Below are 21,955 nucleotides of genomic sequence, written 5' to 3'. Positions count from 1 at the left end.
TGGAGAAACTCAGCAGGTCAGGCAGCATCTATGGAAATGAATAAACGGTCAATGTTTTGCACTGAGACCCTTCTTCAGGGGGTAAGCACCAGGATAAAATGTGAGGATGAGGGGAAGCAGGGTAGCTAGAAGGAAATAGGTCAAGCCAGGTGGGTAGAAAAGGTACAGTAGGTACAGATGCTGTTTGACCTGCTGAGATTTTCCAGCAGATTATACAAGGGTTTCATCTCCAGAGGTAAACACCACACCCAGCAGTTGCTTGGAGACTTCTTAACTCTCAATTCTTACCAGCCCAGATTACAACAGTTGCACCGAATCCTAAGCCATCTTACCCTGACTGGTGGTAAATGGATTGGAGTGTGTGAAGGGCTGTGCTATTACATGTATAAGAGAGTGTGTAGACAACGCCCCCCCCCCCCCAATTTAGGAATAGTTTAGCTCAACCAATAAGGCTGCCCAGTCCATACGCTGCCCTCTTCTATTCAATGTTCAATGTTTCCGCTTCCTTTCCAATTCACATTGACAAGCTGGACACCATCCTTTGACCTTTCTCCTCGGGAAAAGGCTGAGATGCTCAGCAGTCTAGTTAATGGTTTCCACTTACATATTTGATAAAAACACTCCAACTCCTTCACATAGAATCATTCTAGGCTCTCTAGGGGTTGAAGAAACACTGGGTGAAAATTTATTTATCACAATTGTTTAGAATCGGCTTTTCTATCATCTTACAATATAAAGCAATTTTATATTTTAGAGACAAAAATAAACTTACCGTAACTCCTGACATTTGTGCAGACCAGGTGCCAGCCGCTGGAGTCCTTCATGCTGAATGTAGCAGCCCCGCAGATTGAGATGCTTTATTGTGTTACAGAATCCAATGACACGGGACAGGACCACGCAATCAATTGGGGTCAGTCGCAAGCCACAGAATGAAAGTGTTTGCACAGATTCCAGTGCATCCCGAGCCAGTCCAGTATTCTGAGACTCAAATAGGTAATGCAATGTGTTCAGGAGGCTCCTTTTGTTTCCATTCTTAATCTGACGTTTAATCTCCTCTTCCACCCAGTCAATCACTCGGCAAATTCTTTTATGAGGAACTGGATCCAGAAACTCCTTCAGGCCCTGAGTTAACAATGAAGAGGACAGACCAGCAACAAAACGGAGAAACACTTCAAATCGCCCATCAGTTGCACTGTGGGCTTCAGAGAGAAATTTCAGGATATCCTTGCAATCTGGAATCAGGAATTGTGCGAGTGCAGCTACAAACTCTTGGATGGTGAGGTGTGGGAAAGTGTACACCACGCTCCTGGCACAATTGTCTCTCTCCAAAAGTTCCACCAGGAACCCGGACAGCAACTGGGATGACTTCAGATCGTACTTGATCAAATCCTCTTCTGTAAACACGATCTTCTTCTCAGTCACTCCTGCGAAGGCCATCTTGCCAACCTTCAGTAACATGTCACAGGGTCTTTCAATGTCAAGGCTGTGATTTTTCAGGATGTTGTAAATATGATAGGAATATAGTTGGGTGATTGTCTTGGGAACTTGCTGTGGGTTCCTGTCTTCTTGTTTGAAAAAGGGGCCCAGTGTCAAACCAAGGATCCAGCAGTAAGAAGGGTTGTAGCTCATGGTGTACAGGATGTCGTTCTCCTCCAAATGCTTAATAAGAGCTGATGCCACTGCCTGATCTTCAAAAAACATGCTGAAATATTTTTTCCTTTCCTCACCAACAAACCCCAGGATTTCAGCCCTGACACTGATCTCTGCCTCTTCCAATAAATGTAACGCAGTGGGGCGGGTGGTCATTAGTACTGAACACCCTGGGAGCAACTTGTGCTGGATTAAACTGCGCAAAATGTCAGACACATCACACCAGCATTCGGAATCAAGGCACTCGTGTTGAGGTTGACCGTCAGCAAAATCAATTCTGTACTTGAATTCATCCAAACCATCGAATATAAACAGCAATCCTTCTGGGTTCTTCCAGACCTCTTCTAGTGTACTCCCAAAGTAAGGGTACTGATCCAGAATCAAATTCTTCAGGTTTGTTTTGCAGCCTGTGTTGTTTAAATCTCGGAACTTGAAACAGAAGACAAATTGAAAGTGTTGGTATATTTTCCCCGTGGCCCAGTCATATACAATTTTTTGCACCATTGTTGTTTTGCCAATCCCTGCTACTCCAGCCACTGCCGCCGTCCTCCGAGATCTGAATTTACTCTGGGAAAAGCTGCTCTGAAACAACTGATCGGTCCGGATTTTTTCCAGCACTCCCTGGAGATGTTTCTCCCTCCATTCCTCGTGGTCCCGACCTCTTGCCAGCAGTTCATGTTCCACAAGTTGCCGATCTCGAACAGTAGAGATCACTGTGAGCTCAGCATATCGATCGGTCAGCTGGAAAACCTGAGCCTTCTCCCTCGTCAGGATGGTGCTGACTCTCAGTTTTTCTGTTTGTTTCCGTAGAGTCTCCTTGTGCAGCTGTTGAACGTCTTCCATCGAAAAGACAGATTAGCAGAGCTCAAAATTAGTTTAACTGATATAAACACCCAGCATTGCTCAACTACTCATTAATTTCATGAGTGTGAACTGTGATCAAAGTTGAAAATAAATTATATCTGGTAAGCTGATATTTTCATGAAAACTTTCCTAAATTGAGTAATGTGTTGAAATTTACTGTGGCATTTAATTGTTTTTATGTTTCAGGTAATGTGCCCTCTGACAGCTGTTTTTAATTGAATGAATGACCCTTGTGATAGAGAATTGGTATTATCAAGACTCAGTCTTTCAAATGCCCAATATGCCATTAATTTGGAGCAATAATCAGACCTACAGTAGATGTAGGAGTTGGGGCAGTATAGAAGTGGAAAAGAGGTTCATTGCAATTAAATCCTTGCTTAAATGATGTGCACAGAGAGTTAAATGCAGTTAAATCATTTAGAGTTAAATCTTACTGAAAATGTTCAAGACCTAGAGGAGATCTGCATGATATAAACCTTGATAGAGGAGCCTGCTACAAAATTGCTGGTCTTCCATCTGAATTACCTTACAGTGTGGGGAGCAGACAAGGTGCTACATGACCTGATAGTGGATTGACTGCAAGTTGCCGAAAGTTTCATTGTTTCTGCAGCTGGGATGAACTGGGTGTTGTACAATCACAGAATGGTACACATGGAGAGGGAGCATCTGGCCCATTGAGTCAAAAATGTGAAACAAACAACTCCAAGTCCCACCCTCTCCAATAGCCCTACACATTCTTCCCCTTCAGATGCTCATCCTGATCATTAAATACTGCAAACGAATCTACCTAATTCAATGTTCATGTCTAGATAGCCAGGCTTTTTGTCACCTAGTTACTCACTCCTCCAAAAGGGAGAACCTTGTTTTTTTAAATATTTTCTCTGTATAGATCTCCTGTGATTCTAAATCCATCCTTCAGATCCTCACATCTTCCTGTGTCAACTTCAGCATCTTCAGATAATCAACACAGAATACAGACAAAGTTCCTCAAGCAGGAAAATGCAGAAGACCCATCCAGTGGTCAATCAGATTACCAACCTATGAGCAATCTATATACTTCACCCTCCACCACACCAGTTCATCTGCTCTTCCATCAATATCTTTGCTAACTGGGAATCAACGGTTAGATTGTCTTCCAGTCTATCTGCCAGCCTTGCTCATTTTGGCAATTTAACCCAGAATAAATCTTTGGATATAACCGGATTTACCAGTTACACCAAACACAAACTTCCCAAGAGTCCATAAAATATATGGCCTAATTCTGGTCTTCCAGCTCATCAAATCTGAGCCATCATGACTGGTTTATTATTCCTCTCAACCCCATTCTCCTGTCTTCTTCCCATAACCTTTGACACCCTTATCTAGCAAAGGAGAGGGCATACAAGAAAGCAAAAATTAGTGAAAGACAGAGGATTGGGAAGTTTTTAGAAGCTTACAAAAGGAAACTAAGAAGGTCATTAAGAGGGAAAAGATAAATTATGAAAGGAAGCTAGCAAATAATATCAAAGAAGATACTGAAAGCTTTTTCAAGTATATAAAGAGTAAAAGACAGGTGAGAGTAGATATATAGGACTGATAGAAAATGATGCTGGAGAAATTGTAATGCGAGATAAGGAGATAGCGGAGGAACTGAACGAGTATTTTGCTTCAGTCTTCACTGAGGAAGACAGCAGTATACTGGACACTCAAGGGTGTCAGGGAAGAGAAGTGTGCGCAGTCACAATTACGACAGAGAAAGTACTCAGGAAGCTGAGTAGTCTAAGGGTAGATAAATCTCCCGGACCAGATGGAATGCACCCTCGTGTTCTGGAGGAATTAGCTGTGGAGATTGCGGAGGCATTAGTGATGATCTTTCAAAAGTCAATAGATTCTGGCATGGTTCCGGAGGACTGGATGATTGCAAATGTCACTCCGCTATTTAAGAAGGGGGCAAGGAAGCAAAAAGATAATTATAGACCTGTTAGCTTGACATTGGTGGTTAGGAAGTTGTTGGAGTTGATTGTCAAGGATAGGGTTACGGAGTACCTGGAGGCATATGACAAGATAGGCAGAACTCAGCATGGTTTCCTTAAAGGAAAATCCTGTCTGACAAACCTATTACAATTTTTTGAGGAAATTACAAGTAGGCTAGACAAGGGAGATGCAGTGGATGTTGTATATTTGGATTTTCAGAAGGCCTTTGATGAGGTGCCACACATGAGGCTGCTTAACAAGATAAGAGCCCATGGAATTACGGGAAAGTTACATCCGTGGATAGGGTATTGGCTGATTGGCAGGAAACAGAGAGTGGGAATAAAGGGATCCTATTCTGGTTGGCTGCCGGTTACCAGTGGTTTTCCACAAGGGTCCATGTTGGGGCTGCTTCTTTTTACATTGTACATCAATGATTTCGATTATGGAATAGATGGCTTTGAGGCTAAGTTTGCTGATGATACAAAGATAGGTGGAGGGGCCGGTAGTGCTGAGAAAACAGAGAGTCTGCAGAGAAACTTGGATAGATTGGAAGAATGGGCAAAGAAGTGGCAAATGATATACAATGTTGGAAAGTGTATGGTTATGCACTTTGGCAGAAGAAATAAATGGTCAGACTATTATTTAAATGGGGAGAGAATTCAAAGTTCTGAGATGCAACGGGACTTGGGAGTCCTCGTGCAGGATACCCTTAAGGTTAACTTCCAGTTGAGTCGGTGGTGAAGAAGGCGAATGCAATGTTGGCATTCATTTCTAGAGGAATAGAGTATAGGAGCAGGGATGTGACGTTGAGGCTCTATAAGGTGCTGGTAAGACCTCACTTGGAGTACTGTGGGCAGTTTTAGTCTCCTTATTTAAGAAAGGATGTGCTGACGTTGGAGAGGGTACAGAAAAGATTCACTAGAATGATTCCGGGAATGAGAGGGTTAACATATGAGGAACGTTTGTCTGCTCTTGGACTGTATTCCTTGGAGTTTAGAAGACTGAGGGGGGACCTCAGAGAAACATTTTGAATGTTGAAAGGCATGGACAGAGTGGATGTGGCAAAGTTGTTTCCCATGATGTGGGAGTCTAGTACAAGAGGGCATGACTTAAGGATTGAAGAGTGCCCATTCAGAATAGAGATGCGAAGAAATTTTTTTAGCCAGAGGGTGGTGAAACTATGGAATTTGTTGCCACGGTCAGCAGTGGAGGCCAAGTCATTGGGTGTATTTAAGGCAGAGATTGATAGGTATCTGAGTAGCCAGGGCATCAAAGGTTATGGTGAGAAGGCGGGGGAGTGGGACTAAATGGGAGAATGGATCAGCTCATGATAAAATGGCAGAGCAGACTCGATGGGCCGAATGGCCGACTTCTGCTCCTTTGTCTTATGGTCTTATGATTCGAGTATCTCAGTAACTACCGAACTCTTGGAGTGTTCATGCACAAGAGTCTCAAGAGCTTACAAAGAATGGTGCGAAAACACAAAAAGAAAATCCAGTGAGCAACTGTTATTGTGAGTGAAAATGCCTTATTAATGATATAGGGAAGGAGAATGGCCAGACTGGTTCAGCCAACAGGAAGAGAACAGTAACTCAAATAAGCAAACGTTATAACTGGTGTGCAGAAGAACATCCCTGAATGCACAACACGTTGAACCTTGAAATGGTCGGATGATAGCAGAAGACCACAGCGGACTCCACTTCTGTACCCAATAAAGCGACCACAGAGCGTAGTTCTTCATATCAGATTGCTTCCAGGAATGGCAAGTGCAATGAACCAATGGTTTTCTGTGCTTTTGGAATGAGAGACTTGCTGGAGGGTTAAAACAATGCACAAATCGTACAAGATTTTGGTAAGACAAGGCAATGTGACCTTGGAAACCTTCATCTCTTTAGTATGCATGGGCAATTTCAATACATTCAAGAACATAACCAATGGGCATTAGGGGATCCATGGAATCAAGGAATATGGGAAAGTATTGATAAGTGCAGTTGATGTAGAAAGTCGGGCTTTGTTATTAAACAGAAGAATGGTCTCATGGCTGAATGTTTGCATTTCTTAACTTTACTTTTAAAGAATATACAATATTAAAGCAGGACATTCATGCTCAGCATCCAGTCTTCTTCATTCTCCATTACCTAACTTCCCTGATAATCTCAACATCCCATCCTTTGTTTACCCTCTCTGCTACACCATACAGGTGTCAAGGTTCTCTAATATGGAATGCACATTTTCCCATCGTAGCTTACCTCGCAGGTGAGAAGGTAGGTCCAATAAACCTTGCATGGCCTTCCAGCATTCAACAGGATCAGAACCTGCTGAAATCATGACACAAAATCAGATGCATGTTCCTTTCTGATGAAAGATATGAAATTTGGATTAAATAATGAATTTAACATGCAGTTTTACTGTACCAAGCCCCTGTATCTCCTTCAGCAATTCACCCAGTTTTGGTACGATGTGGTGCATTTTCACAAAGGATTTCCATATCAACCTTTGGACTTGGGAATCTTTTCCCCTCACCAGACGGAGGAAGAGTTTGCAAGCATTTGCCCGATTTTCTTTCTCTGCAATCTTAACGACATCCTGTAAAGAGAATGAGAAAACAAGGAACTGCTTAGCAGTGGGATCTCCCAGATGCTGCCAGAACTGAAAAGCAGTCTGATCCATAACCAGCAGGGTCTGAATATTTGTCAACTTTCTCAAGTCAGTAAATTGTGACAAAAAAAAAATCAAGTTACTCGAAGTGGAAATTAGAAACATTATGCCTGTGAATTACAGACAGTGAAAATCTTGAAGTTTATTGAACAGTACAACACAGGAATAGCTTTTCGGCCTACCATGTCTGTGACGATCATAATGTTGAACTAAACTAGTTGTCTTATACCCTTACATTGTCCATATCCTTCCATTCCATGCATATTCTCACATGTATTTAAAAACCTCGAACACACTATTGTACTTACTTTCACACTAGCAGACTCTTGTAGACACCCATCACTTTCGGGCTAAAAGGTTGCCCCGTATGTCTCCTTTAACTGTTCCGCCTCTCACCTTAAATATGCGTCCTCTAGTTTTTGACATTTCTGTCCTTAGAAAAAGAAGCTGTCTGCCCCATATATGCCTTTAATCATTTTATAAATTACTATTACATCCTTAAGCTCTGATGCTCCAGAGAAAATCAACCCAAGTCTGTCCAGCCTCTTGTCGTTCATATATTCCAACCCGGGCAGCATTCACACAATCCTCTTCTGCACCTTCTACAAAGCCCCTATATTTTTCCTGCAATGAGGCTAGCAAAACTGCACTCAATTTGCATCTTATTAGTTTATTCCCCAGCAAGATGTCACCTGCACAAGGTAAAGTGGAACTGAAGGCTGAGCTTGATACTCTGGTACAAATTTCAGAAAGCATTAAAGGGAGTGATTGATGTGCCTTGATATTTTTTACCCAGAAAATCACATAAAGATTTGGGTTTGGTCTGTGATGGGAAGTAATTCTGGAGATTTGCCCAACAGAACATAGTGGCGATGAAGACAAAGTACGATTGGACCTTTATATTAAACTTGCATTTACTCAAATTTGTCAATAACTCATTTTACTCCATAAGATAAAGACAGCAAAAGTGATAAACAATAGAATAAAAGAAAATGGGTGAAATGTAAATATAACAAACTCAAATTAGAGTCAATGTAACTGAGTGGTTTCCCTCCATGAACCAGCAGCGTACAATGTTTGCAGACAACAGTGTCTACCTAATCACTGGTGGGAGGTTGCAAATATATAGTTTGAGTAACACACAAAATGCTGGAGGAACTCAGCAGGCCAGCCAGCGTCTATGGAAAAGAGTAATGAACGTCTCGGGCCAAGGCCGTTCATCAGGATTGGAGAGGAAGGGGGATTCCCAGCATCTGCAGCATTCTTTCCAGTGGAAGGGAACATATCACATATTTTGGCAACCATATCTGAATTCTAGAAAACTGCTGAAACCTGATATCCCTGTTTGTTCTTGTACGTAAAGAGATCACAGATGAAAATTTAGTGCCCACATTTGATGAGGACATTGATACATTAATATTGAAAGATAAGTTTTCTGGGCCATTGAGCAGAAATTGGCAAATCCTCTAGAGATTTTCACATTCTTGCATAACGATTTCTACATTTTAGTGTATGCTGTTCTTTTGCTTCTTCCTCATTTTCTTGATTTCTTTTCATAAACTTGCATTTTAAATATCCAATCAGAAATGCAGTAATCTAAACAGGCACCCTCTATCAAACTCACCTCGTGTTCACGTTCACTGAAATATTTCTCATAGGCCAACACGAAACTGACTTTGTGCACTGCCTCTTCAATTGCCTCCTTTAGTCTATCCTCACAAATGCTTGTCAACTCAATAAGTTGGTCATCATCCCACGTTGTCAGGATTTCAGTAATTATGAACATTGGATCTGTGAAGAAAACTGGTGTTAGAACAGAATATTCATTTAATGTCTATCCTGATGGGTATTCCAACCCTTCCTTCGCGCAAAAAAAAGCTTCATATAAAATATATATTAATTCTCTTTTGCCTTCCCTTACCCTCCACAGTACCTCATCTGGAGTGTCTGTTAAGGGTACCCCTTTTCATGTACACTTGGAAATATCCAATGCTTTACAAATATTCCTGATATACTGGCTACCCCACAGAAATGCACGTTTCAATTAGATCACCTCTTACTTCTAACAAATGAGTATCAAACACACTTATTTTACGTTTCCTCAGGAATCGTCCCAGCGAATATTTCACTTATTTTCTCTGAGCAAATTGAAATGTTATGAACAGTATCATTGCAGCTTTGTAACTGCAGGTACCTGCAGCTGTTCACTCGGACAGATACTGCCACAAAGTAATGACTGTCAATCTTGAACGGCAGACATAAAAGTATCCTTCTGGATAATTTCTTCTGTTAGTATTACTCATTACCTGCTCTTACACAATGTTGGCTCACCTCTTCCAGTCTATTTGTGTCTCTCGGACCCAAGAGGACATTTTCCCTGCAGGTTTATATGACAGTGCAATCTCACAATATGGCGGTACTGAATAGTTCTTTGTATAATTGCACCCGACACTGAAGCTGGCCTCCTGAATTGCAGTCCAGACATTTGCTTGGTTGAACAGCGACACTCCAAGTTTCTATTACTAGGGAACCAAAGGTTAGGGCTCCTACCAATGATACCTCTTTATATTGTCTAACACTCTATGCCAGGGATGGCCAACCTACGGCGCATGCGGCAAAAGTGACACATCGGATGATTAGAAGTGAAGCATTGCACCCCAGTGATAATAACAAAAAAGTAAGCCTACTCATGCAAAAAGTATTAACCAAAAACCAATTTGTAGAAAAAAAATCTATAACAGGAATTTAAGTAGCTTAGAGCTAGAAATGGGTTTTATTGAGAATAAATCTAAACCTTAGCAATTATTTTTAGTGATTTTATTATTTCGTGCACATCTTTTGGCGAATGTTATCTTCTTTGACATTAATCTGTTTTCAATTTTAAAAAAGTGTTCAATGAGTCAAACTAGGAAAGAAGGACTTTTGTTCTGTAGTTGTTCCATAACTGTTCAATGCACGTTTGATACTTGTTTGATCCTGAGGCGCCAAGCATCTGCACTAGCGGTGCATCGCAGGTTTTCGCCACTCAGTTTACAACTGACACTCGTGTGCTACAGAGTTGTGCTTTGTTTGTCCTCTGTGAACATTTGCAGTTTTGAACTTTTTCGAAAATTAAGCCTTGTTTTTACATTCAGTTACCTATCACGGTGGAAAAGAAAATGAGCAAAAGAAAAGCAGAAAGTGATAGTAAGTGTGAATTCAACGAACAGTGGGAAAATGGGTTCTTATTTATAGCGGGTCCGTCAGGAAAATCGTTGTGCATTGTTTGTGAAAACACTTTCTCACATAATAGATGACATAATCTTAATAGACACTATAAAACACAACATCAGACTGAAATAGAAGGAAAACTGAAGCCTGTGCTTGGGTCTGAGTTATGGAAAGAATATGTGATTAAGAAAAAGGAAGAAATCAAAAGAAGACAAAATATATTTGTTAAAACAAGTTGTGAAAGTTTGGCGATGACAGAAACGTCCTACGAAATTGCTTTAGCGTTGGCCAAAAAACGGAAGTCTTTCTCTGATGGAGAAGAAATTGTTAAGCCTTATCTCCAAATATTTGCAAGATGTCTTGGTGATAAAAATATCAAAAGGAAAGTAGATGAAATTGCTCTTTCAAAGCAACCAATTACAAGACATATCGAAGAACTCTGTCATGATGTATCTGAGAAACTGAAAGACCTTGTCCATGCTTGTACTTTCTTTTCTTTAGCTTTGGACAAATCTGCTGACATATGTGATGTAGCCGAGTTAAGCACTTTTATAAGTGGAATTGATCATTTTAGTGTCATTGAAGAACTTATAGTCTTGAGTCGCTTCATGGAAAAACAAAAAGATCAGACATAGTCATAGTCGTTGTCATACTTTATTGATCCTGAGGGGAAATTGGTTTTCGTTACAGTTGCTCCATAAATAATTAAATAGTAATAAAACCATAAATAGTTAAATAGTAATATGTAAATTATGCCAGGAAATATGTCCAAGACCAGCCCATTGGCTCAGGGTGTCTGACCCTCCAAGGGAGGAGTTGTAAAGTTTGATGGCCACAGGCAGGAATGACTTCCTATGACGTTCTGTGTTGCATCTCGGTGAAATGAGTCTCTGGCTGAATGTACTCCTGTGCCCAACCAGTACATTATGTAGTGGATGGGAGACATTGTCCAAGATGGCATGCAACTTGGACAGCATCCTCTTTTCAGACACCACCGTCAGAGAGTCAGATATTTGACAAAGTAAAATCATGCCTAGTAAATCTACAACTAGATTCTAGTAAACTCATCGGTGTTTGTACTGATGGAACGCCATCAATGATAGGTAAAGCCGATGAGACTACAACTTTGCTTGAAAACTTTTTAGGTTGTCCTCTACAAAAGTATCACTGGATTATACATCAAGTGTTACTGTGTGGAAAAACTTTAAATTTGCAGCATGTTATGTTACTGGTTGTGAAATGCATGAATAAAATTAGAGCAAGAGGATTAAACAGATGAGAATTCAGAGAATACTGTGAATGGTTAGATTTGGAATATGGCGACCTCGTCCTTCATTGCGAGGTGTGCTGGCTTTCTAAAGGACAGGTTCTGAGAAGATTTTGGAAACTGAAAAATACTGTTCATAATTTTCTGGAAGAGAAAAATGAGCTGCTTGAGGAAAGAGCCCTTTTATGTGATAATAATTGGCTATTTGATTTAGCATTTTTAGTTGATGTTACCAGCCATCTCAATGATCTAAATTTGAAACTCCAGGGCAAGAACAAATTGTTTCTAGTTTAGTAAATGATATCAATGAATTCAAGATGAAGTTAAAACTGTTCACTTCTCAGTTAGAAAATGAGGATTTGAGCCAGTTTCTGCACTTAAAAGAGCAGAGTGAATGTGCTGAAGATAATGGCAATTTTACAAAATATATTGAAAAAATCAGGTTATTGCAAGAGTCATTTAAAAGTCATTTTCGTGATTTTGCTAAAGAAGACTGCATTCTTGCATTTATAAACCCACTTTCAATTAGTTAACAAAAAAATCATGGAGATGCCTAGTAACGTACAAATGGAACTTATTGACTTGAAAACAAATTCATTATTGAACATGAAATTTGATGAGCTTCCCTCAGTCCCAAATGCTTCTGACATGATTAATTTCTGGCGATCATTACCCTGTGAACAGTTTCCAGAACTAAGAAAATTTGCCCAGAGCTGTCGTTTCAGAACGATGTACAGATGTGAACAAGTATTTTCAGCCATGAGATTGATTAAAAACAAAACTACATCATGATTGACTGATTCAAATTTGAAGAATTCTCTGCTGCTCTCAGTAACTAATTTAACTCCAAACATTAAAAGCTTGGCGAAATCAAAACAGACTCAAAAGTTTCATTAAGGTAAGTAATGTTTATCTTGTTTTTATATTAATTAAATATATCATGTAAAAATGCTAAATATGTCTATATTAACATATTTTTAGAAGAATTGAATGGGGGTACAAGAGTTGTATGGTGCATCTGAACTCGTGAGTGAAAAAATTGATGCATGGAATGTAAAAGGTTGGCCACCCCTGCTCTATGCTATCTGATTGTTTTACTACCACTACTTGTGTTATTATCTTATGTGAGGGGATCCAGGAGTGCCCCTATTAACTGTTTGGAGAGAGACATTTATCATTGATGGTTTGTTTGGAAAGGAGAGAGAGACAGAGTTAGTTACCACTCATATGTTGCTTTTGAAGAGAGAGAGAGAGAGACGAAGATTAATGGTTGGACTGTCACTTTAAGGCATTGGAAGTAACTTTGGATTTTTACTGAGTTTGGAGTTGGAGACAGCACCGAGCAGCTCGTAGGTTGCTATGGTAACCAAAGGCAGATTGTTGATGTTACTTCCAAGGACAGGTTGCCTGCTTGTGCACTCCTTTACAGACAAAGGAAGGAGGGACTCTTTGAATGACAGGTGATGCTCAGCACAGAGAAATAAATGAGAGGTCAGATGATACAGACCTCAGACACATGATCTAGACACTGAATGAGCATTGTTGTGCCTGCAGAGGAAGTGGGTTTTGAAGGATCGATCAGGCGGATCGATCCAAATTGTTATTCCATTGGTGAAGAAGGGGTTGACTGGTGGGGAGTTGTCTATGTATCCACCCTCACCCGGGTGATAGCTCCACCACAGAAGACCGGTCCCCCTGGTTAAAGTCACAGTCGGTGACTTGTAAAGGATTTCGGAGGACGACGAGAAGATCGACGGCATCAGCTCACCTGAAGACTCAACTCTCTCTCTCTCTCCATCACTACTCAACTAAATACCACGAACTGAACTGAACTTTACTCAACATCGTAAGACTGTATCTTTTTACCCCTAGACTTAAAGAAACTTGGTTTTCATACATACATTTCCACACTTACTGATTTATTTACTTTTATATATAATCATTGCTAACCTGTTTGATTTATTTACATTTATATTACTGTATTGCGTACTTACTAATAAATATTAGTAGTTTATAGCAATACGAGACCCCAAAGTGTTTTCCATCTCTGCTGGTTCTTTATCCCCGTCACGGGGTCCGTGACACTTAATTAACATTAATCTCTGTCAGGACATAAATTACATTTCAAACAAATGTATGACAATACCTCCGGCAATTTTGGCTCCTGGAGTTGCAGGGTCTTTACTCTCTATGGACCTCCAATTACCCTAGTGACAAGAAATGCCAGATATAGCTCTTTCTATGGAAGAGGAACAACCTTTGGAGGGAGATCTAGAAAACAATAAAATGTGCAACACATGACTGCCGATACACCATTTGTTAGTACGAATAACCAAAGATATCACCAAAGCAATTGTTTATCCATCATCAGTTACAATATATATATAAAAAAAAATATATATATATACACACACACACAATACATAAACACATACACATGTACACAGATTTTTTTGAAACAGGTATTATGTGTAAACAAGTATGGCTATTGCAACCAAAATGTTGGAGGCACTCAGCAAGTTATGGCACATCAGGCAGCATCTATGAAAGGGAATAAACAGTCAAAGTTTTAGGCTGAGGCCCTTCGTCTAGACTGGAAAGGAAGAGGAAGAAGCCAAATAAGAGGTGGGGCAGGGGTAAGGGGAGCATTACAAGCTGGCGTGATAGGTGAAAACAGGTGAGGGGGAAGGTGGGGGGGAAGAAATAAGAAGCTCGGAGGTGATAGGTTGAAGTAATCTGATAGGACAGGAGAGTGGACCATGGGAGAAAGGGAAGGATTAGGCACCAGACAGAGGTGATGGGCAGGTGAGAAGAGGAAGGAGGGTAAGAGGAGAGCTAGAATGAGGAATAGATAAAGAGGGGCAAGTACCTTCCAATTGTAGCTCCCAATATACTCATTTTCTCGTTATCTGCCCATCACCTCCATCTTTTACCACCCCTTTCCCTTTCTCCCATAACCCACTATCCTCCCCTATCAGATTCCTCCTTCAGCTCTTTACCTCTTCCACCTATCACCTCCAAGATTCTAACTTCATTCCCCTCCTCTTCCATCCACCTACCCTCCCTCTCACCTGCTTTCACCGATCAACTGCCAGTTTGTACTACTGCTTACACCCCCCAACTTATTCTGGCCCCTTTCCCCCTGCTTTCCAGTCCCGATGTTTCCAGCTGTATTTCCAGCATCTGCAGCAACTCTTGTGAAAATAAATACTGCTATCGGATCACAGATACATACTTGTGGAGCAAATGTTGTAAACTCTTTATCAGAGTAAATAAATTTGGAATAGGCCACACAAGAAATTCTTCAGCTGCTTGAAATACACACATATGCTGGGAGGAACTCAGAAGTCAGGTAATCAGGCAGCATCCATGGAAATGAACAAACAACCATTTTCCCTACCCAGCCGTTTAATATGATTGTGCCTGATAGTCACTTCAGTTATTCTATAAGGTGAACCAACATGCCAGCTGGAGAGACTTAGAAGACTAAATTCAGGTAGGTCAGGCCATGCCTTGCTAACCTGAATGAATTTTTTGGAGGTGACGAAATTCGTCTATGAAAGTAGAGCATTGGATATTGTCTGCATGGATTTTAGTAAGGCACTCAAAAAGGTTTCTCCCAATAGGCTCAGCCAAAAAAGTTTAAGATACAGTAGCATGCAAAAGTTTGGGCACCCCTGGTCAAAATTTCTGTGAATAGCTAAGCGAGTAAAAGATGATCTGATTTCCAAATGGCAAAAAGTTAAAGATGACACATTTAATATTTTAAGATTACTTATTATTTCCTTCTTTTACTGTTACAAAATAAAAAAGGAAAAGGGCCCGAAGCAAACGTTTGGGCACCCTGCATGGTCAGTACTTAGTAACACCCCCTTTGGCAAGTATCACAGCTTGTAACGCTTTCTGCAGCCAGCTAAGAGTCTTTCAATTCTTGTTTGGGGGATTTTCGCCCATTCTTCGTTGCAAAAGTCTTCTAGTTCTGTGAGATTCTTGGGCTGTCTTGCATGCACTGCTCCTTTGAGGTCTATCCACAGATTCTTGATGATTTTTAGGTCGGGGAATTGTGAGGGCCATGGCAAAACCTTCAGCTTGCACCTCTTGAGGTAGTCCATTGTGGATTTTGAGGTGTGTTTAGGATCATTATCCTGTTGTAGAAGCCATCCTCTTTTCATCTTCAGCTTTTTTTTACATATGGTGTGATGTTTGCTTCCAGAAGTTGCTGGTATTTAACTGAATTCATTCTTCCCTCTACCAGTGAAATGTTCCCCATGCCATTGGCTGCAACACAAGCCAAAAGCATGATCGATCCACCCCTGTGCTTAACAGGTGTTCTTTTCATGAAATTCTGCACCCTTTTTTCTCTAAACATACCTTTGTTCATTGTGGCCAAAAAGTTCTATTTTAATTTCATCAGTCCACAGGACTTGTTTCCAAAATGCATCAGACTTGTTTAGATGTTCCTTTGCAAACTTCTGACACTGAATTTTGTGGTGAGGATGCAGGAAAAGTTTTCTTCTGATGACTTTTCCACGAAGGTCATATTTGTGCAGGTGTTGCTGCACAGTAGAACAGTGCACTACCACTCCAGAGTCTGCTAAATCTTCCTGAAGTTCTTTTGCAGTCAAGCGGGGGTTTTGATATTTGCCTTTCTAGCAAGTTTTCTTGGTCTTCCAGACCTCAACTTGACCGCCACCATTCCTATTAACTGCCATTTCTTAATTACATTACGAACTGAGGAAACGGCTACCTGAAAACGCTTTGCTATCTTCTTATAGCCTTCTCCTGCTTTGTGGGTATCATCTATTTTAATTTTCAGAGTGTTAGGGAGCTGCTTAGAGGAGCCCATGGCTACTGACTGTTGGGACAAGGTTTGAGGAGTCAGGGTATTTATAAAGCTTAGAAATTTGCATCACCTGGTCTTTCCTAATGATGACTGTGAACAAGCCATAGCCCTAACAAGTGTTACGTACCCCATAACTGGGTTGCCAAACCAGCAGAAATGGATCATTCAGTTGGAGTCTGGATTACTAGAACTAAGAAAGTTTTATTAAAGAAACAAGCAACACAGTACTCTAATCAAAAGGATAATAAATGCAACAGTTCAGCAATGATAAACACACATGTACACAGAATTAAGATAACAGGATCAATCAAGCTCTATCGTTGTCTAGGGGTAAATGACCAGTTTCAAAGTTACGCAAAGTTCAGTTCAATTTAGTTCAGTTCAGTTCGCAGTAATCGCTGCCGTGGGAGATGGACAGTGGGGGGAAGGAGAGAGAGAGCAAAACGAATGAATATTCAAATGGCTTCCACACAGACCTTCAATATTCTTCGCAGTCAGCTTTCGTGCGAGCCCTTTGTCATGTCATCTGAGGTCACCGACCGTGACCCCTCAGTTTCCAGATACGATCGTTTCTCTGCGGTGAACCTGGCACCCAGGCAAGGGTGGACACATACCAGGTTCCCGCCGATCGTGCCTTTCCACCCTGTACATCTATGGCTTGATCCCGCGACCAGCCGTCCAAAACTTCCCACCGACTTGTGGGAGACGCACCACTTCCAGGGTCTCGTTACCTCGGGGTGTCGTGTGTCTTGCCTTAGCGAATCTGTCCCTTTTTATCCCCCTGCTGTTCATCACTTCAAACAGTTCAGGGTTCAAAGGGGGAGCTGATCTTGACAGCTCTCCTTCCGTTAAACTCTCCCGTCCCTTCATTAACATCTCCAAATGCTGCTCCATTGTTTTCCTTATCTCTCTCTCTCCTGAAGACAGGTGGCAGACCAACTGCTGATCCCACTGGTGCCAGCACAGGCCAGCTAACATCTTAATCTATGTGTATTCTCGTCACACAAGCTAATTAAGGTCTGAGACCTTGGTAAAAGTTATCTGAGAGATCAAATCTCTTGGCATGCCCAAACTTTTACATGGTGCTCCTTTCCTTTTTTTCACTCTAAAATTGTACAAAACAAAAATAATACACCAATCTTGCTAAAAATGTTGAAAAGAATGTTTCATCTTTAACTTTATGACTTTTGGAGATCAGTTCATCTTCTACTCACAGTAACAGATATTTTGACCGGGGGTGCCAAAACTTTTGCTTGTCACCGTACATGGAATCCACAGTGAAATGGTCTTTTGGTATGACTCGAATGAAAAAAAAAACAGATAGGTGGGTTAGTATGGTTGTAGACTGGTGGCCAAGTAGATAGTCCAGAATGTTGCCACAGGGCACAGCAGGATTCCATCAGTTGCAGGTATGGGCAGAGTAAGAGGAGACGGCATTTAATCCATTCCAGTGTGAGGTGTTGCACTTTGGGAGATTAAATTCAAAGTGAAAGTATATAGTTCATGGTAGGATACTCAGCAGTACTGATGCACAGACTGATCTTGGGGTCCAAGTTCATCACTCCATGGAAATGGTCACACAAGTTGATTGGATGGTAAAGAAAGTACATAGCATGCTTGTCTTTATTAGTCAAGGCACTGAGTTCAAGAGTCAGAAAGTTATGCTGAAGGTTTATACAAATGAAATTTGGCACATCTGGATTATTGCCTTCACTTTCAGAAGACACTGCATCTCTTTTAGCTGTTTCCTTGCAGCAGAGACCGACAAGGGGAAATATGAGAGACCTGCATAAAATTTTGAAGGCTACAGATTGGGTTCATGACAAAACATAAAGAAGGCAGGGCAGTGCCTCCACATTCTTAGAAATTTGCACAGATTCAGCATGTCATCTAAAACTTTGACAAATCTCTATAGATGCAGAGTGGAGAGTAACCTGACTGGTTCCAATGTGGACTGGAAGGGAGACACCAATGCCCCAAAACAGAAAAGCCTGCAAAAAGTGGTGCACGCAGCTCAGTCTATCACAAGCAAAGCCCTCCCCGCCACAGAGCACATCTACAAGCGCTGCCACAAGAGAGTAGCATCCAGTTCATGCGCTCTCGTTGCTGCTACCATAGGCAAGGAGGTACAGAAGACTTGGGTCTCATACCACCAGGTTCAGGAACAGTTATTCCCTTCAACCATCCTGTGCCAGTGTGGCTAACATTACTCACCTCAACTCTGAACTGATTCCACAACCTATGGACTTCATTTTCAAGGACTCTGCAGCTCATGTTCTCAATATTACTTTTTTTGAAATAGTACAGATTGTCTTCTTTTGCACTCCGGTTGTTTGTCAGTCTTGTCTAGTTTTTCATTGGTTCTATTGTATTTCTCTGTTCCACTGTGAATACCTGCACAAAAATGAAACTCAGTAGTATATGCAACACATATCAAAGTTGCTGGTGAACGCAGCAGGTCAGGCAGCTCTTCTAGCTCTTTCTTCAATTAGTCCTGACGAAGGGTCTCGGCCTGAAACGTTGACTGTACCTCTTCCTAGAGATGCTGCCTGTCCTGCTGCGTTCACCAGCAACTTTGATGAGTGTTGCTTGAACTTCCAGCATCTGCAGAATTCCTCGTGTTTGCCTCAGTAGTATATGGTGATATCTATGCATTCTGATAATTAATTTACTTTGAATCTTTTGTCTCTACAGCACAGATATCTAAGACCAGTGGACATAAATTGAAGGTGAAGATCAACTGATTTAGAGGGGATCTTGAGGAAATTTTTTTCACTCCGACAGACATTGTAATCTGAGACAAAACACCTAACAAAGTAGTGAATCAGGTGATCTCACAATATTTTTGGAGAACCTAGATGAGTATTCAAATTGCAAACATACAGTACGCCACGGATCACCTGCTGACAAATAGGATTGGTGCAGATTGATGTTTGACATGTGCACTGTGGGTCAAAGGCCTGATTCTGCACTGTATGATCTGTGACTCAGACACAAACATTCTAATTAAACTATAGGCATACCACCAACTGTTTAAAATCTCTACTTGACATGCCTCATTGAAATCAACATATTTTACCCTTTCGCCATTATTTTTATCCTCAAGGCAAATGGGTGTCCAGTAAGGGTCAGTGTTGGACAACTTCTCTTCAACAATTGACAACCAGTGAAAAATCTGTGTTTTTTTTCCATTAGTGTGATATTCTGCTTGCAAAACTGAGCGTATCTGTGGCTGAATCAGTGACACCATATGCTACTCTCCAATGAGATAACATCTTCTCTGCTTCTAAAATTTTAAATAGCCTTTGAACACTTTTGTTTTTATTTAGATTGGAGAGTTACAGCACATTTTGCCCATCAAACCCAATGATGACAGGTTTCTGCTTACTTCCCTTGAGAACACTGTCGACTCAGATGGCATAGGACACCCCACCACTGTTGCTGGCCTACTATTGTGTCTGCTTTGCTCACCATCACTGTTCTACTTGGGTATTAGTGTTTGGTTTTCTTTCTTTCGCTGCTTGGTTGCCTCCTGCTTCCCGGTTCTCTTTGTTCCTCAAGAAGCCTCTGTCCTCAGTCACTGGTTTTCACTTACAAATGCAAATATGAAAATTATTTGTTGGCTCCTGTTTTTTTCACTCATGATTGTTCTTCACTGTATTTGCTAACTTTTCTTCCTTGGCCCACATCCCACTTCCTCTTCCTTTGTAAGCCTTGAGAGCTTCAATATTCGGTTGGATTTACAGTAATGGCTAACTCATTACGAGCCTACGATGAGAGGGTTCCACTTATTTTTTTCGTGTATTTGAACAGTGTGTCTTTTGCACATTAGTTGTTTGTTAGACTTTGTGTGTAGTTTTTCCATTTATATTATATTTATTTGTTCTACAGTGAATGCCTGCTAGAAAATGAATCTCAAGGTAATATTTGGTGACTTGTATGTACATTGATAATAAATTTACTCTGAACTTTGAATTTGCAACAGCTCCAGGATCACTATAAGGAGAACATTTATACTTGTTGGAATTGGTGGTTGTTTTATGCTTTTAAAAGGGTATTAGTTGAACTAATAAGTTTATAGCAAGACTGAAATTGTAGTTTTAGTAACATATTTGGAGGAGGAGGTTAGGAGAGACAATGGCAGCTAACGGCTTGCATCTTTGGAAACAGCTCTATTTCTATTTTTAATATCTCTATTTTTCCCTTTCAAGGTTCTTTTGAAGACCCAGACCTGGAGTTACACGCAGATTTCGGTTCTTTGCGGGAATGGGACCCGCTCTCAGGGTTTCACGACTGTCCATTGTTCGATATGCCAAGGATGCGACCTAGGAGATTAGCTCGCCTTTGGATTTTCAGGATCTCGAGGCTCTGAAGGCGGGCGAACTCGAGGTTGGTGCCTCTGCAGGAATTCAGTGTGTCGTGGGAGATGGAAGATCAAAAGCAGCAAGCTGGCTGCTGGCTGTGTGCCAAGAGACCTGAGTTCTTTGGACAGAGAGCTCAGAAAAACAACACAATGGACTTCTAACGTCATAAATCAGCCAGTTATTTGTTACGTCTCCCCTCCCACTGTGAAACGGAGACACCTCTTTTTCCTTTATTAGGGAGAGAGAGAGCCTGTGGTATGTTGAATACCAGGTGAATGAGTTGTCTTTGGGGTGCTCCAAGTCTGTGTCTTTGCTGTTGCTTTGCTGCATGCTTGAGTGCTCAGTGGTGGGTGCCGATGCTCTTTTTTGCTGGTGGGGGAGGGGGGATTGTTGCTTTGCTGCCGCTTACACATGGGAGGGGGGAGCTGGGGAGCAGTGGGGTTCTAACATTTATCTGTCATTCATTCTTTGGGGCACTCCTCTGTTTTCGTGGACGGTTGCAAAGAAAAAGTATTTCAGAATGTATATGATATACATTTCTCTGACATTAACTGTACCTTTGAAACCTTTGAAAATTTTAACATTGTATTTTAACTGGTATTTTTAACTTATCATTTCCACAATATATTCTGTTAGACTCCACCTTCTGGTGGCAAAACAATAGACTAGTTATGTAAAGATGAGAAAATCTACAGATGCTGGAAATCCAAGCAACAAAATGCTGGAGGAACTCAGCAGGGCAGGCAGCCTCTATGGAAAAGAGTGAACAGTTGATATTTTGGGCTGAGACCCATTATCAGTTACATAACGGTTTATCACCTTTTCATTTTTCACTGGCTAAGTGTTAAACATGCTATGTCTGTGTCTTTCATTAATCCTTTGTTTACCTCAGGAATGTGGCTTTAGCTCAGTATAAAAGTGTCAGTCTCTGCAAAAATCGTCACCTTGTCTTTGGCTTTAGTATCCTGCATTTGTCTTTTTCTGAGGTTTCTACCTTTAATTTCATATGCTCTGTATTCGTTTCTTTGTTTAAGCTTTAAATAAATGATCGTGAAGCAACAAGTTTTCACTCATTCTTGGAGTCCTAAAAGGATCTGTGGATCGAAAAATCATGAGCTCCTTCATACTTTACAAAAGGCTGCACAG

General features: G+C 40.9%; 1 protein-coding gene and 1 long non-coding RNA gene across 2 annotated transcripts in view; one reads left to right on the top strand and one right to left on the bottom strand.

Moving 5' to 3' along the window:
• The window catches only part of LOC134352236 (NACHT, LRR and PYD domains-containing protein 3-like), a 72,497-nt gene that overhangs the window by 9,747 nt on the left and 40,795 nt on the right, over positions 1-21,955 (bottom strand). Inside the window, exons 5-8 of the mRNA XM_063059528.1 lie at positions 8,750-8,916; positions 6,882-7,053; positions 6,717-6,782; positions 773-2,486 (exon numbers count right to left, since the gene is read on the bottom strand). Of these exons, the coding sequence (XP_062915598.1) occupies positions 773-2,486; positions 6,717-6,782; positions 6,882-7,053; positions 8,750-8,916 (2,119 nt within the window). The remainder of the gene's footprint in view (positions 1-772; positions 2,487-6,716; positions 6,783-6,881; positions 7,054-8,749; positions 8,917-21,955) is intronic.
• Positions 9,000-21,948, top strand: LOC134351710 (uncharacterized). The gene is made up of 3 exons (XR_010019239.1): positions 9,000-12,500; positions 19,140-19,273; positions 20,657-21,948. It is a non-coding gene; the product is annotated as an uncharacterized LOC134351710 (long non-coding RNA).

This window comes from Mobula hypostoma, chromosome 9, assembly GCF_963921235.1.
Source record: "Mobula hypostoma chromosome 9, sMobHyp1.1, whole genome shotgun sequence".
Taxonomy (NCBI): Eukaryota; Metazoa; Chordata; class Chondrichthyes; order Myliobatiformes; family Myliobatidae; genus Mobula; species Mobula hypostoma.
This window is presented reverse-complemented; position numbering and strand designations above follow the sequence as displayed.